General features: G+C 38.2%; 1 protein-coding gene across 3 annotated transcripts; it reads right to left on the bottom strand.

The window, feature by feature from the left end:
- Nucleotides 1-270: 270 nt before the first annotated feature.
- st6galnac5b (ST6 (alpha-N-acetyl-neuraminyl-2,3-beta-galactosyl-1,3)-N-acetylgalactosaminide alpha-2,6-sialyltransferase 5b) lies at nucleotides 271-7,340 on the bottom strand. 3 transcript variants are annotated; one of them, XM_051117822.1, is made up of 4 exons: nucleotides 6,934-7,340; nucleotides 2,925-3,032; nucleotides 1,237-2,846; nucleotides 271-535 (listed from the first exon to the last, which is right to left on the bottom strand). In XM_051117822.1, exons 1-3 carry the CDS (start codon nucleotides 7,332-7,334, stop codon nucleotides 2,624-2,626), a joined length of 732 nt encoding a protein of 243 aa, XP_050973779.1. In that variant the 5' UTR covers nucleotides 7,335-7,340; the 3' UTR covers nucleotides 271-535; nucleotides 1,237-2,623. The 3 variants fall into 3 exon arrangements, with proteins under 3 accessions (XP_050973779.1, XP_050973777.1, XP_050973778.1); XM_051117820.1 differs by having other exon boundaries at nucleotides 1,932-2,846; nucleotides 6,934-7,339; XM_051117821.1 differs by having other exon boundaries at nucleotides 2,476-2,846; nucleotides 6,934-7,339.
- Nucleotides 7,341-17,060: the final 9,720 nt, after the last annotated feature.

Raw genomic sequence — 17,060 nt, 5'->3', positions numbered from 1 at the left:
ATATATTAACAATGCCGCTAGATGGCAGTACTGACCTGGAGTCAACAATTTATTAATCTTTAAAAGAATCCGTGCTTGTGTATGTCTAGAAAATAAGGTTAAATGTTCATAGCATAATGATATTATACATGGTAATGTTCTGTTAAAGCATTCTACTACATACTTTATTTATTTAGACATAATGTAAAGCAGGACATTTTGTAAACTCCCCAGGTGTTAAAAAACAGAATGTAAGGCAGATCCAACCTGGCCAAGTCGAAACGTCACTCACACGTTTATTTTATTCAGGCCTCCTGCCTGATCCAAGGTCATCCGTAATCACGGTGTTGCCTCGGGTGACTGATTACAGTAGAAGGCAGCAGAGCAGAATCAAAGGCCAGCCTCATTTACAGACTTCCGCGTCCTTTAAAGCCCTCCAATTTCCCTAGACTTCCTGAGGGACAGTCGTTGTTGTGCTAGGCACATTCACTGGCCACTGCGAATAAGCAGAACTCATAGCATGATATCCCATTAGGCCAGAGCAGCTCCCATAAGCCTGAGCAAGAACACAGAATGTCACACCATTAGCATTCCACATTGGCCCCAACCTCCAGCTGTAAAGGTAAAATGAACAGCGTTGCGGGCAGCAAGTCGATACGCTCTCACACAACCTTTGTAATAAGAATTGAAGGAGGAACAGCGTGGAATTGCAAAAAACAAAGACAGCCCTCTCTCACTCTAAAGGTCATCCTGTCATGGTCAAGAGTTGGCGGTTTTGGTAATATGTAGGAATGTTTCAGCATTTATGCCAGGGAAGTAAAAATGTCTGTGGTGGGAACGTTTTTTTTTTATCAGGAACTATTTTGTGACATACACAGTTTTTGAGTTATTATTTGAAAATTACACTTTATGGATACATTATTGACCTTATTTTAAAAGGAACCTTGGGTATTAAGACTTGTATGGCTTCATATAGTGTAAATGGTGTCTCTGGCTGAAAATATGTAGTAGAAAACACATGAAAGATTTACGTCATTTAAAAAATCCACATCGTTTTATACATATTTTTAACTGGGGGTGGGGTGCCAATATGACGTGAAATGGTTGCATGCGGTGAGCTACTGGCGCTACTGTTGCCTTTTTACAACACAATTTGGAATACACAACTCGGAAAATAAAATACTGATACAATGACCACAGATGAACGAGCTTACAGGCGGCGATGGATATAAACGTGGGTATAAACCAAATCTGTACCATAAATTTTTTCCCACAAGGAGTCTAAATGCCCGGATGTCGAGTGAAATCCACGCTGATGAACTCCTTAAGCGGCTGCAGCATTATGAGCTTCGGCAAAATAGGCATGTTTACATTCTGTTAGGATGGCATCAGGGTTGCCAGATCTTCACAACAAAACCCGCCCAACTGCCACTCAAGACTAGCCTAAAAGTTGCCCAGTCACGTTTTGAGGGGGGTCTCCCGTTAAAAATCGCGTTCCAAGGGGTAAAATACACGTTTTTTTGGCAGGGTCCCCTGTTAAAATTAACATTCCAGGGGCTAAATATGACGTTATTGGGGTCGCTTCAACCTGTGGACATGAAAAACAATCCGTGGCAACAGTGTTAAGAGAACAAAGACACGGATCTTTAGTACGTTTTATTCGTCCACAGACATCTTCCCATCTTTTCTCCTCTTTTTATACCCAGGAAAGCAGTGAAGACTTACATTGCTTCTCTTGTTGCCCTTCTATTAAATATTCCAACCAAAAGCCGCACAATGTGGCATCGTATTAGTATTTTATTTTCTGAGTTGTGTATTCAGAATCGTGTTGAGGAAAATTAGCAACAGGTGGCGCCAAAAGCTCACCAAGTGCAACCATTTCACGTCATCGAAATAATTACCTTATATTTCGCTTACATTTTTTTCGGTAGGTCTCAAGATTGATTACTTACCAAGGTGGTTCCTAGCATGAAGTGTTCTGGGAACCTCTGATTTGGAGTGAAGACTACTGAAAACTACTGAGAACATTACAATATTCACATAAAGCTATATTTACAGCTTAATTTACGAGAAAAACATCTTTTTCACATGTACAAAACCAAATCAGACCAATCTATTAAGGCCCTGTGTTAAAAGTGTCATTTGGAAAATGCACAATTTGTAAATGGTTCTCTTTAGATGCCACTGAGAGGAGAAATTTGTAACATTATGTGCTTGACACTCTCCACGCGGCACAAATTATTGAGGCTCTATGTATAATTTAAATGAAATTACACATGGAGAACAATATGGCCTAGATATCAAACTAGTAATTTCTGGAAACAGAAAATGTGATATAATTATACAGTAACCCAGTTTTCTGAATTATGAACCAACGTGGATCACACGGTTGCCATTAATAAGTAACGTGAATACTGAACTGTTTGTTCTTGACACATTTAACATTCATCACAGCTTTTGCAATTAAAACGTTCAGCAAAAATGTCCAATAAGTACCTTGAATTAAAGTCGTTGCTTTTCAATCCTCAAATAACATCATAATAGACTTTCATTCATAATGTGTTCCAGTTCAAACGTTCAAATCCATTTGTCCTTAAAAGGACACAAAGTCTCCGAGTCCCAGAAACAGCCCAGTGTTTGAACCTCATGAGTCTGTGCTGTTCTGTGCTACAGGTGCCGGTCTCCAGTCCGGTTGATAGAAGTGTATGTTGAACATACGAGCCCAGTTGGCAAAGACACGTTTCTCTGTGATGAAACGGTGGTGGCTGCCGTGCCGGCCCTGCTCGTGGGAGAGATACATTTTACATTCATCTGGCCCCGCAGGCTCGTAGTAGTGATACGGCACTGAGGGCTCGAGGTTGGGCAACCTGAGAAGAACAATCACATGTGTATCTGAAACAGTCATAAACCACCAAAATAGAAAGAGCATAGAAAAAAAGTCTCACTTGCAGAACTCAGGTGAAATCATGCCATAGACGTTGATTCTGTCACAAATCTCCAATGCAATCGCCATAGTGAACCAACCTGTGCTGAGCCATGAATTGGACCTTTTTCTGTTCACAACAAGAGAGAGAGCACATCTATGTAGCTGAGATGATAAAATGTTCTTTTAAATTGTAATAATATTTTACTTTATTACTGTTCTTACTATATTTTGATAAAATAAATGCAGCCTTGTTGAATATAGAGATTTTTAGTCTTCTTTATGCTTGCTTGAAAACAAAAAAATATTTTTAGCATCACATTTACAATGTTTTAGTTTGAATGGATGGCTTAGATGACTCACAATGGGAGATGGATTGAGTTAAGAGCGATATAAGGAGATAAAGGAGATCCACAAACAGAGAGAAAAAACTCAAGAGTTTAAGAACATGTGAGCATTTTGCCCTGAGCAGTTTGTGTCTGATTGGGTACATCCCAGCTGGCAGCTGTCTCCAGCTGGCACTGATCCTCTCTACTAACCCTTAATCTGCATTGATGCCAAGCCGTGTGCCCTGTGGGCCAGTGATACCATGCCTCCAGCAGGCTCTGGTGGTCTGCGCATTAGTTAACAACCCCGCCGTGCTGCATTTATAGTTGAAGGATTAGTTCACTTCCAGAATGAAAATTTACTCCCCCCATGTCATCCAAGATGTTAATGTCTTTCTTTCATCAGTTGAAAAGAAGTGGTCGACAAACAAAGATCACTCCAAAGCAAGATGTATATAGTTTCCGAGGTTGCAAAGAACCCCAGGATAACTTTTTCTAAGCAACTAAAGACCTTTTTCACATTGGTTAAGGTTGAAGTTCATGAGTCCATCATCAGGACAACAATGAACAACCATGGTGTGCATGGCAGGGTTGCAAGGAGAAAGCCACAACTCTCAAAAAACTGCTGCTGCCTGTCTACAGTTTAATAAAGATCATGTGAACAAGTCAGAAGGCTACTGGAGAAATGTTTTGTGGACGAATGAGACCAAAATATAATTTTTGGTTTAAATGAGAAGTGTTATGTTTGGAGAAAGAAAAACACTGCATTCCGGCATAAGAAGAACCATATCCCATCTGTGAAACATAGTGGTGGTAGTATCATGGTTTGGGCCTGTTTTGCTGCATCTGGGCCAGGACGACTTGCCATCACTGATAGAACAACAAATTCTGAATTATACCAGTAAATTATAAAGGAAAATGTCAGGACATCTGTCCATGAACTAAAATCTAAAGTGAAAGTGGGTCATGCAGCAAGACAACGACCCCACAAGTCATTCTACCAAAAAATGGTTAAACAAGAACAAAGGTAATGTTTTGGAACGGCCGAGTCAAAGTCCGGACCTTAATCCAATTAAAATGTTGTGGAAGGACCCGAAGCAAGCAGTTCTTAGGAGGAAACCCACCAACATCACAGGGTTTAAGTGTTTCTGTACTAAAGAATGGGCTCAAATTCCTACAAATCGTTGTGCAGGACTGATCAGCAGTTACAAAAAATGTTACCTGCAGTTATTGCTTCAAAAAGGGGTCACAACAGATACTGAAAGCAAAGATTCACATACTTTTGCACCTCGCAAGTATTTAACACTAGATTATTATTATTAGATAACTAAATGACAAAGCATATATTTTTGTCTTGTTTGTTTGATTGGATTCTCTGAAAATCTGATGATGTTTTGCGTTATATTTATGCAGAAATATAGAAAATTCTAAAGGGTTTACAAACTTTCAAGCAGCACTGTATATACTTTTTAGCCACAAATGTCTGTCTTGCACTAGCTCAGCTTCACACATTATGTAATCACATTGGAAAGTCTTCAAAATCATCCAACATCGTTGTTTTACCATTTTTTGTAAAGGGCATTTTACTTTCTTTGCACATTCACTTTGTAAACACTGGGTCGGTACTTCCGTCTACGTCATGTGCAGTGTTGGGCATGTTACTTTAAAAAAAGTATCTAGGAAAGGAAAGGACATGTGGCCCATACTTGGACTTTGTGCTCTGCATTTAACCCATCCAAGTGCACACACACAGTAGTGAGTAGTGAACAAACACACACCATGAACACACACCCGGAGCAGTGGGCAGCCATATTGCTATCGCTGCGGCGCCCGGGGAGCAGTTGGGGGTTCGGTGCCTTGCTCAAGGGACTCACCTCAGTCATGGTATTGAGGGTGGAGAGAGTGCTGGATATTCACTCCCCCCACGTACAATCCCTGCCGGAACTTCGGGTTACAAGTCTGACTCTCTAACCATTAGGCCACGGCTTCTATAACTAGTTATAGTTACTAGTTATTTCTCACAAATCGTTACTGAGTTACATTAAAAGTAACTAATTACCAGGGAAAGTAACTATTGTGTTACTTTAAAAAAAAAAAAAAAAAAAAAAAGTTAAAATATGTCAAAACTTGGATGCCCGATGCCCCCAATATTAAATATGTTAAAAGAATAAAACATTGTACACTAATCTACACTATTTTAATGTTGCTGTGGGACAATGTGAGAGACACCTTCCAGGGGCTAAATATCACATTTTATCATTTAAAACAGCAGTTTCTACTTTCTACAAGTCTACTTTCATTTGTGTATAGTCATAATAATAACAAAACAATGTGCTTTTCTAAAGAAAATAAACAGGGTGCGCTCTCGGTCTCGTAAATAAAACAACCTGAATCTCTGTGAATATCTGCCTCATTGACATATATAATATATGTAATATATGTATAGAAATCCAGAAAGTTTGAAAAATGTCTACTTTTAAATGAAGTAAGTCACGTCGAAAACAAATGTTCTCTGTTAAAGTAATTCGTATGATACCAACGCAAGCTCCATTTTTTCTCGTCTAAACTTATTATTTATTATATTATATTAGTATTACTTATACTTATTCCAAAGTAATCACGCCCACAAGCGGCTCCACTTTTCAAATGTTAAACATCCAAGTGAGACGTGCGGGCATGTAGGTAAACACCCACATCACCTCCGTAAACAAACATAATTATTCATCAGGTTCATCTCGGCTACTTTTCGTTCTGGAAGAAGACGCCCTGAGAGGAATAAGCCAGATTTTACCTCAGAAGAAGAACACAACGCGATGTGATGGACAGCTTTGCATGTCCTATGGCTGAGAGAGAGCCTACTCGGATGAAAACCGCTTCAGTGAAATCAATTATAGTAACGCCACATTTTATTGTCAGCAACGGTAACGGCGGGGGAAACAGTAATTCGTTTGATTACTTGTTACTGAAAAAAGTAACAGCATTTATTTATAACGCTGTTATTCCCTTCACTGGTCATGTGTGACCTTTCCAAAGTGACTACATAATGCGTGGGGTTGAGCTAGTGCAAGATAAGCATTTGTGGTTAAAAAGTATACAAATGAAATATATATATATATATATATATAATTTCGCTAGATAAGACCCTTATTTCTTGGCTGGGATCGTGTAGAGCCCTTTGAAGCTGCATTGGACCTCCAACCTGTTGCCTGTCATTTAAGTCCACTATATGAAGAAAAATCCTGCAATATGTTCCTCAAAAACCTTAATTTCTTTTCAACTGAAGAAAGAAATACATGAACATCTTGGATGACATGGGAGTGAGTAATATTAGTTACATACATTTTTGTATTTAATTTAATAAGTTACTAAAATACTTAAATCTGTCAGTGTACACAACTAAAATTATTTAGCAAAAAATGTATGGCTTCATGTTGGTATTTTGTATATTTCAAAATTCAAAATTGGTTTTGAGTCATAAATATGAAGACTTTCTAGATCTAGTCATTTTTGTACTCCATTTGCTGAACAAAAATTGCCTTTTCATAAAAAGGTCAAACTATTTTTGTATTTCTTAATTACTGTATGACCTCAATACAATAAGGATCTACCAAAGTTCTCAGTAGTTTAAGTTTACAGTATCTTGCAGCAAGTGGTACAAATATTCCGATTAGGTAAGCTAACACCAACAAACACTATCATCCTCACCTATCTTTTCCTGTTTCCTTTTTAAAAAGCTCATCAAAATGCAGCATCTTCAGCTTCGAGATGACGTAAATCTGTAGTTTAGGCATCATCTGCTTCAGCAGACGCAGGTTGTTGTAGACAAGGCCTTTACCGTCTTGTCGCATGTAGTTTCCCGGCCCCCAGAAGATAAATGTGGTGTTCTGGCTGGAGTTGAGCAGCTCGTGGCGGTTTCGTAGCACACGTTGCATGCTGGAATGTGCGACCACACGCAGACTCGTTCGCTGGCCCACGTCCCTCTGGTAGCCTCGTGTTGGGGCGTCGTTCATACGGATAACGCACTCCTTGCGGTCGATCTCCGCACCTCGACCACTTTCGGTCATGTGGCCAGAGCTGGTCACTAAGGCACAGCTTTTGCAATGCATCCTAAGAGGCTGAGGATAGAGACAATGGTAAGAAGTTTTAGATTTCATGTACATAATATAATTTATTCAAACTGGTTTCATAAAAATGTATGATCTAATAACTCTAATAACTAAAATTTGGTTGTTAATAGTGGTTAATTGGACAACAAAATGGCATCCTGTATATACTCTTAAAAAGATGTTTTTGCAGTGAGGTCATAAAAGAACAGTTTTTGCCTGTGAACAGTTCCTAAAAAACATTTTGAAGAACATTTTAAAAATCATAAATATAAAGAACCTTTTCTGCATTTTAAGGGTTCAATGGATGTTCAAGGCTCTTCACAGAACCATTGATGCCAATGAAGAACCTTCTTTAAGAGTGTAGAGCAGACTGACTTTGATCTGGCAGAAATAATTTGAAATATTAAAAAAAAAATATATATATATATATATTATTTTTTTCTTCAAAGAAATATTAATAAAAGATTTTCCAGAATATGTAGAACATTTAATTTGTCAAGCTTTCAAGCTTTATAATGAACCTTTTTTCTTTTTTTTACCCTCTGCACTGTTAAACTGCCCAGACATTTTTGACTCTACACCTCACATTAAATATCAAAATGACCCTAATTCAGAAATTAAAAACATGTCCAAAGATGGGCTAATTTTGTATGAAATCTAAAAGCTACAATTATGAACAGGCTACAATTATGAGAGCAAAAGATGAAAGGATAAAGCCATGGTAGGTGAATGATTTAGATCTATGTTGAAGGAGCTAAAGATCCTCAGATCGGTTCGTGTTTCTTCAAGAAAGCAACCATACATTTGTTGTGTTTTACTTCATTTCTTTTGAATTCATTTATTCTACACTTATTCATTCATTTAGAATCATTTAATCATTTTATTATTCCATTTAATCATTTATCTTAATCAATTTGACCATTTATATACACATTTCATTGATTTATTCATTTATTAGTAATTTATATTACAGTATATTATTATTCTTTGTATTATTTACAATGTGGTTTCAAGGGCTATTTGTCTTCATGAGTTAGAGATGAGAAAATGTCTTTATTTCAAGGTTTTTAACATCACAGGATGTTGTGACAGTAATTTTCCATTGCTATTGCTTGTGATATAACAACACTTGTATTTGTGCTGGTCAGACAAAGTCTGAGCACTGAAACATACACAACTAAGACTATTCCATAAACTGTGCTCCTTTTTTTATCATCATTACTTCATCTCCTGCTTCTGCTCTTCTCTGGCTTTACTCAGTCAGCTTCTTGGCTAATAAAAGACTGTTTATATGGTTTTGAGTGCCAGACAAAACACTGGATTTCAGTACCAGACAAGACATGCTGTTAATATGTTTTGGGTATTAAACAATTTTCCTGATTAATTGTTCTGTTACCAGACAAAATTAAGATTTTCTGGGAGGATCTGGCATCCAGGGCTGTGTCTGATATTTCTGGTGTGGAGGCATGATCTAAAATTTTGGCGAAGTTGGCAGGACTGAATAACACAGAGCTGTTATCTCCATAAGAGGCAGAGTCTAAGGATTGTTACTGAATACAGGCCAACAAGGATGTAGACGACTTCCGCAGGCGTCTTCCCCTGGCTAAACTGCAGCAAGGCAGTGTAAGTGTGTTCTGTATAAATATTTATATGCTATATTTTTATAGTTATATATGTTATATCCATCTTTTTCTTCCTGTTAGAGTGGGCGCAGCCATTTGTACATTTTCTGAGTGTGGCTTCTGGTCTCATCTGCATCCAGCTATTTTTTGCTGTACAGCTCGTTTTGCTGATTAATATTCTAAATTGGTGTGTCTTACTATATTTTTTTAAAGGGGTCATCAGATGCAAAGTTCACTTTTACATGTTGTTTGAACATTAATGTGTGTTGGCAGTGTATGTACAAATCTACCCTACAATGATAAAAATCCATGCAGTGGTTTTTAATTAATCTGTAAAAATAATATCCAGTTTCAAATCGAGCCATTCTCACACCAACAGAGGCCACTCCCATGATAGTTGATTGACATGAGCGTCTTACCTCAGACCCACCCTAAATCAACAGTTCGACCTCCATTGTTTCAATGCCGGAGCAGGGATGTAAATTAGACAAGAATATCTCCGATTGAGGTGTTGTGCTGCTGGATGTAATAATGAACATAGTGGTCGTCATTTACTCCCGACATCTGAGCCGCTGAAGATGCAGTGGATTATGTTTGTTTGTGAAGGGAATGCGCCTCCCCATCTACATATATCCGTCTATGTTCACACAAATCATTTGTGATCTAGCTTCACCTACAGCAGAAGTGAGTATAAGGGGTTTTTTTTATCTCTGCAATCACCTTTCCTAATAACGTGCTAGTTCGCAAGATTCACGGCTAAACACGCTAAATGCGGCTAAAGTAAACAGGCTTATCACTCCACAGAGAGTAGAGAGGGGCGGGGCAAGCAGAGCTCATTGGCACTTAAAGGAACAATCCCTCAGAATGGGTTGATTTTTGCAGAGCTCATTTTGACAAGGTAAAAAGGGTGTTGTTTTACACAACCATTGAGAATTTTTAACCAAAGTATATTACAGACTTTTCATTAAGACCTTAAAGAATCATATCAACTTGTGGAAAATGGGCATCCCTTTAATGTATTATCTTAATATGAGCACAGTGTAGTGCAGTTTTAAACAGTTTTAAGGTTTACTGCACATTGTTATTCTTGTGGTTATTTCCCTATAGCGGCTAATGAAACGCATGTCTCGCCCATAGGCTTATTCAGTGTTGAGGAAAAAGGTGGATATAATTTAGGCAGGTGAAATCTTGCATTCGTTATTTTCTCAGCTTGAAAGACAACAGCTGAGTGGGAAATTATTGTCTTGTCTCAGGCTCTGAGAGGGAGTGATTTCATCAGATTATTATACAAAGGTTCAATGACATGACAAACTGGTCATTTGAGAGATTTCTAGAACAAACAATAGTTTTTCGTAATTGATATTGCGAATGGGCTTTAGTCAATGCAACTAGCTTTTTTCTACACTTAACAATGTAACTGCTATTTCATCACCAGTGTCGGCAAAAATATTTGGAAAGATTTTGATTTAATAGTGTGTATACAGTAACATCTAGCAGCTGTGAGGGTGCTAGAACACATCTGATTTCTTCAAAAGCTGAGATTCTTTTCGAGGATGTAACTACAGGTGTAATTGGATTAAAAGTTATTTGTTAAAGTTCAGGGCTCAATGGACTCTTGAGGCTGGAATAGTTTTTGAGGAATTGACACAGGTAGCATTTGTGCTAGGTATATCAGACACAGAAGAATATTTTACATTGGTTACATGACATCTATGTTAACCCAGGAATGGGAAAATCAGTATAACTGTATAACTAACCCATGGGGTATTATTCACTGCAACCCACACCATGACTCATACAGTTCATACAGTCTATTTGGCTTTGCAAACCAAGTCTTTGTAATGTTTGAATTTAACTATTCTGTTGTAAAAACTTTGGGAAAGCTGTAAAATCTTGTTCATTACATCTGCACTAATTCCACAATTTGTAAGGATCAAAAAACCATTTACACAATTTGGAACTTTTAATTTGACTTTCTACGCTGTTCATCTTTTGTGGACAATGGGGAATGCAAGGCAGGATGAGCAGTAACAACAGACTAAAAGTCTTATTCTCAGTTAATTTGGATTTTAATCAATCTAAAATATCAGACTGATAATAGACTCCAAGCCTTCCTTCATTATCTGGTGGCAGATACACAGTGTGTGTCAGAAATGTAGCCATTTTTAAAGGTTTTCATGTTTAAACAATATGGGCAAAGGGATTTTAGGAAATGCAGAAGAAGTTAACAGATGTGTGATGTCAAAAACACAATTTGGCCACTGTGTTCTATTTAGTTGGGGGAAACCTGCACCCTCAGGGCTGTTTTGTGAATTTTAATGTAATATTATAACTCATTATGAAATGCAAGAGTTGTTAGGATGTTTTGGTTATAGTTGGCCGAATTTCACTACAGGTACTTTTGTCTTTATGGCTAAATACTGGTTTGAGACCAAAACACTTTGTTTCTATTATTTCTGTGCGTAATGTCAGTTTATCAGCTAAAAACTTGGCTGAAGGTCAAATGTTGCTATTAGAGATCTTGCTGTGGCAAGTGTGCACTTAATGTCAGTTTTTCTTGATATATTGAATGGTTTTAACTGGGGTATTACAAAAGGTTTCAGAATTCAGTATGCATGGAGACCGCCTCTGGGGGGGGGTTAAACAGTTGTTTCATTAGCTACTCCTTAAGATGTAGGAGATGTAGAATTATTGTGTAAAAATAGATGGACATATTGGGAATTAGCTCGTTAATTTTGAATGAGCCCAGGCAGGAAGGAGGCATGAGGAAGAACCTTGCCTTGGGGATAAAGCTTATAATTAAGATAAGGGGTGGGGGCCTACACCGGACTACAGTTTAGTGGCCAGCAAAATGGTCTCTATTGTCTTTGTTAATCTCTGGAGGTTATCCACAAGTTTCCGGGGTCGCTACTGTAAAAAAGAAGGTGGGTACAACTTCCGGTGAGGCGGCAGACGTAGTATACAATGGTGTTTTGTGTGCCAATTAGGGAAGAGGCTAAGTGTTTTTTAGACCATTGTTTACTTTGTAAAGGTTCACACCTTTATGAGAGATGCCATTACATTCTTATGCACAACATATGCTTTTCAAATTTGTGTTCCCTCATCATTAGCAAGTTTGAATCGCTAAATCTTGAATGACTGTCAACTAGTGAAATGACATTTGAACCGAGACATCAGAGCTTGTGTTAAAGGGCATGCCAGATAAAGCCTCGATGAGGCTTGTTAACGTAGAAATCCCTTTCGTAGAAGCCTCACTTTCTGTCCAGTCATGTGTGTGATTCACTTTGCGTGTCCTAATGTTCGACCCCCAGATCTTACTTTGCGAGTACATTTTCATTGGGACCTATTTAATAATTACATTTTAAATACCCAGTCATATAAATAATACGAAGAATACAAATTATTCCAGGAAAATTAAATATATGGCATATGCAATTAATATATGTATACATTATTCTTCTATTACATCATATTGATATTCGTACTGGCATTCAATGTCACTATTCAATGGGTAAATTAATTTATTAGAGTCAGAAAACAAACAAACACACACACTGTTAGACTTTTATTTGTGCATATAACATGGACCGATCTACGGAAATTGTGGTGAATGCTTCTTCCGATGGAGCTTTAGTCTTTTGACTGCTTTATTTTTTACTAACCACCAGATTGCACTGTTTTCGACACTCTCGAAGCTTTGAATCTTTTCCTGAAACAGTCAGAGGAAATTCTCAGTGCTTCACGAAGCTTCATTTACCCTTCACTCCTGTCAGCTGTTTAATGAATGAGTGTCATGTCCCGCTTGTTTACTTTGAACCGGAAGACACTCCCACTTTTGACGCAAGCCCTCAAGGGGTGTAGAAAACTTGTGGATAATGGAGTCAAAAAAACTCAAAGGAAGTTTAAACAATCTTGTTTTTTTAAAAGAGCAAACTCTTTTAAAACTCTGTTTTTCTGTTCTCTTTTTTTGTGTTTCGCAGATCAGTGTCTACGACCTTCAGGAAATTCACTGAGAGGTTCAAGCCTTATCATAGAGAGGACAGGTTGTGCTGACAAACACCAGCAAACAGAATAATAGGAACTTCAGAGAGACAGAACTGCACTGTTCAACTTTAAGATGGTTCTTCTGGATAAGCTATATTGCTACTGAATTTTAGATCTTTTCAAAGATACATGGAAAGAACCTAAATTGGACAGACTTTAGTTTTTGCTTTGGTTTTTAACATACATACAAGATTTTTCTTTAAGTCATATAACTGTCACATACAGTTAAAGCAGACCAATCATTGGGTGGTTTTAATTATCATCTAAAAGATGATAACACGATGTGATGCGGGTTCAATAATAAATCCATGGCTAAATGTAATTTTGATCAAACCTTAAGGAATTTTTCCTCAGTTCTCTACATAATGGAATGTGTATGCACATTTATTACCTCTATCTAATATGATTTTAAGAACTGGATTTTAAGTAACATGGGTAGATTTTGTAGCGTACCAATTGACTGCCACTCAATAATCTAAGAGATGCACTCTAATTTACAATTCACAAGTTCACACTTGCATATAATAAACTGAGTAAAGGTTATGCGTATTTGGCGTGCTGTCCGGGAGAGGGCTCCGAGCTCGGTAATCATTCCTGAACCCGGGGCACTGCCCCTGCCCGGGGAAAGGGGTCCGAGCAAGGCATTTTAGCCTGAACCCAAAGCGCTCCCCCCCTTAGGGAAGGAATGGGCTGAAGGTGAGGAGTCTGGGTGGTGGAGGGGTGCTGCGAGACAAGAAAAATGACGGTAAGACTGCTCTGGTTATTTGTAGGGATTCTCTCATGCCGACTGGATAGGGAGTGTGATTGCTGATGATGAATTGGCCGTGTTAATTATCAGTGCGTGCTCTTCCCAAAATTTGTTAATAAAACATCACTTCTTGTTTCGATTTGATAAACCTGTCAGGCAACTTGAGTAAATACTAGGGCACAGAAAATCCTAAGGCTGAGATGACAAGAGATGCTAAAGATGACAAATGGCCAAAATCTCTTTAAGGTTTTTAACATCACAAGATGTTGTTGTGAAGCAGTAATTATGGATTTAAGCACGTAGCGCTGAAACCCTATTGTGATTGTTAGAATGGCCAAGGATTAGCAATCTCCAAGTAAACCTGACTGGGCAGTACTCTGAGGTACTTGGAGGAATGGTAGTACTCACACCACCAACAATGTCACCAAGGCTCACCCCAATCGACCTGACGGGGGCGCTACAGCAATCAAAAGCACGAAATCACTCATAACTCCTAACCAGTTCGTCGCAGACTCAAATGTCTTACGTTGGCTCAAGCCAGACAAAACACACACCAAATTCAAAACCAAATTTGTCCATTACCCTGCAGAATTGAAACCAGCCAACCATAACTACGCACATGTTTGTCCTATCGACTTGAAAATCGGTACGCACAATCTTGGGCCAAAGTTCCACAAGTGGCTATGAGGACATTCTGTAGGCCGATGAAATTTGAGCACCTATTAGACAAGGTTAACTGAGGTCGATCAGAACAAAACTCGGTGGGCCTGCTTGACTAACGACCCTAAAGGTCTGCAAGAAATTTGAAAGAAATTGGCCACTGGGGGGCAATATCACATTGTTCAAGGGTGTAAACCAGTGGTTCTCAACCCGCGGACATGAGCACACCTATGTATTCACGTAGGCCTAATAACACATTTAACGAACATATACAAGTGCATGCTTTGGCAGAATTCAGTTCAAAGAGTCATCAGCAGTCATTAGTAAAATTAAGCATCAGAATGAACAAATTTGTTATTAAGGGAGAAAAACAAAATGTGGAAAATCCCAACAAAGGAATACATACAAACAAGAAAAGTCACAGTATCAACAGTGAATTTAGGAGAGTGCTGACTTTCAGAATTAACTTTCAGTTTGTCCTGCCACTCACTTAAAAGATGAACTGTTCAGGCAAAAGGAAACATCCATACCTCAGATTAAGTTTGAAAGTGCTTTCCATATTTGGGTCAACATAGACTACATTTGTGAACGCACATTTTCTGCAATGTCGCGCATCAAGTCGCGCTTCCATGCGCATCTTACAGACAGCATTTTACAATCGCAACTTTTACTCCTTTTGAGGTGAATTTCACAAAATTGATCAGCTCCGGACAGTATCAGGTGTCTAATTATTAGTGAGCAGAATTATTTATTTGCAGTGGTGTAGTGCAGGTGTATACCCACTTCTTTATCAGTCGGCTTCGCGTATACCCAATTCTAAATCCCTCTGATGTGCATCATTCAGCACTGTCCTGCATTAGCCAAAATCATAAAATCATGATAATCATGCGGCCCGTGAGACTTGCGCTTGGACGATAGTGCGGCCCACGGGAAAAAAAGGTGAACAAGTGTCTATCGCGCAGTTTTTTCACACATACACATGATATTCATATCATACGATAGCCCTCCTCATTCCAGACAACTTTTTCCTCTAGAACCACTGCTGTCAATCAAACCGTTTGTTAAATGATTGAGAAAATGTTAAAAAAAAAAAAAAAAAAAAAAAACTACTTTTGCGAACTAGTCCGGGGTTTTTCGCTCAGTCTGGAAAAAAACACTGCTGTGCAATTCTCTGAACTCTCTAGGTTAGTAATTAAAAAAAATGTTGAAATTTACCCTTTGAGAAGCTAAAAAGGGGTTGTTTAGAAATTCTCAAATGCCCAAAAGCCCATAAAGCCAAAAGGAAAACTCAAAACTTCTCAAAGCCTGGTGAGCACATGCAACAGGTGATTCTGAACAAGGATGCAAAGTTTTAGGGAGATCAGACCACAGCTGGTGCTATAACATTCATAAACATTAAAAAACATATTTCTATGGCAAATTACCTGTATTTGCCAGAAATGCTTTTTAATCGTTGATTTAGATGGTTACAGGCTACAGGCTAAATAATATGTAATGTCTTTTCTCATATGTGCTTAAATGGCTTAAAGCGCTTGAACCCTGGAAATCTCTGTTTGCAGCTATATTTTTTCATTGCTATTGCTTGTGGTATAATAACACTTGTTGGATTTGTCAGAAGTCTGAGCACTGAAACATACGCAACTATGATTATTCAATAACCTTTACTTAGGTTTTTTGGCTTATCATAGCTTTGTCTTCTGCTTCTGCTGTTCTCTGGCTTTGCTTAGTCAACTTCTTGGCTAACAGAACAGTATCAGACCAAACACTGGTTTTGAGTACCAGACAAGACTGGCTGTTAATGTGTTTTGGGTATTAAACAATGCTGCTGACTAATTTTTTCTGTTTCTAGACAAACTGACGGGATATTTCCAGACAGGATCTGGCGTCTGGGGCTTGGTCTGATATTTGTGGCGTGGAGACATGATCTAACAGTGTAAATGAAATCACTGGCAAATGAATGCATGGAAACACATTGAAAGGGCAGAACAGATCAAAGTGCCTAGTCCACAAAGACTCCCTTTACCTGTATTGTTACCTTTAGCTCCATTATTGAATCTCTCCAGCATAATCAACACTAAGCCACTGTAACAAATCTGTGCGAAAAGCATCAAGGGAAAGCATTCTGAACCCTCATTTATGAGGAAAGATTTGCCTAGAGACTACAGAAAAAAAAACTATTATTACTTAAACTAAGTATAGCATAACATGTTCCACCAATAAATAGCTCCTTTTTTTATCAATAGGTCAATCAATACAAACAATTTTCCTTATTTTCAAACTATAAAATGCGGAGGCAGGAAAGCTGTGTGTCTTCATGCTAAATGTACTATTGCACTACGTTTGCAAAATAATGGTTAATCTAATTTATAGTTGAGCTAAAATAACTCATTTATACACAGTCTCAAGACAAAAGAGTCGATATGATGTCAGTAATGTAACAGCACAATGGCCCAACAGACCTGCCACTGTATAAGATAATTCATTTTTAATGCAAGTGAAGCTGTACGCCCTCAGACATGCAGGTATCTCTGCCTCTTAGCCACAGAGACTCTATTAGATTTCTTCTGCCGTGATAAACAGGGTTGTTTCCATGGAGATAATAGCCCAGTGGAGAGCAAGCAAATCAAGCCCAGTAAATAACCATCCACACTT

This window comes from Labeo rohita, chromosome 8 (genome assembly GCF_022985175.1).
Source record: "Labeo rohita strain BAU-BD-2019 chromosome 8, IGBB_LRoh.1.0, whole genome shotgun sequence".
In the NCBI taxonomy this organism is placed as follows: Eukaryota; Metazoa; Chordata; class Actinopteri; order Cypriniformes; family Cyprinidae; genus Labeo; species Labeo rohita.
The sequence above is the reverse complement of the archived record's forward strand: the minus strand, read 5'-3'. Positions and strand labels throughout refer to the sequence as shown.

Bases quoted from the DNA above. Each gene is read 5' to 3' on its own strand.
- st6galnac5b (XM_051117822.1), bottom strand. From the start codon at position 7,334: ATGCATTGCAAAAGCTGTGCCTTAGTGACCAGCTCTGGCCACATGACC. The intron at 3,033-6,933 runs GTGAGGATGATA...TGTTGTGAACAG, and splicing joins AAGGAAACAGGAAAAGATAG to AAAAAGGTCCAATTCATGGC. The intron at 2,847-2,924 runs GTGAGACTTTTT...TGTTCTTCTCAG, and splicing joins ATTTCACCTGAGTTCTGCAA to GTTGCCCAACCTCGAGCCCT.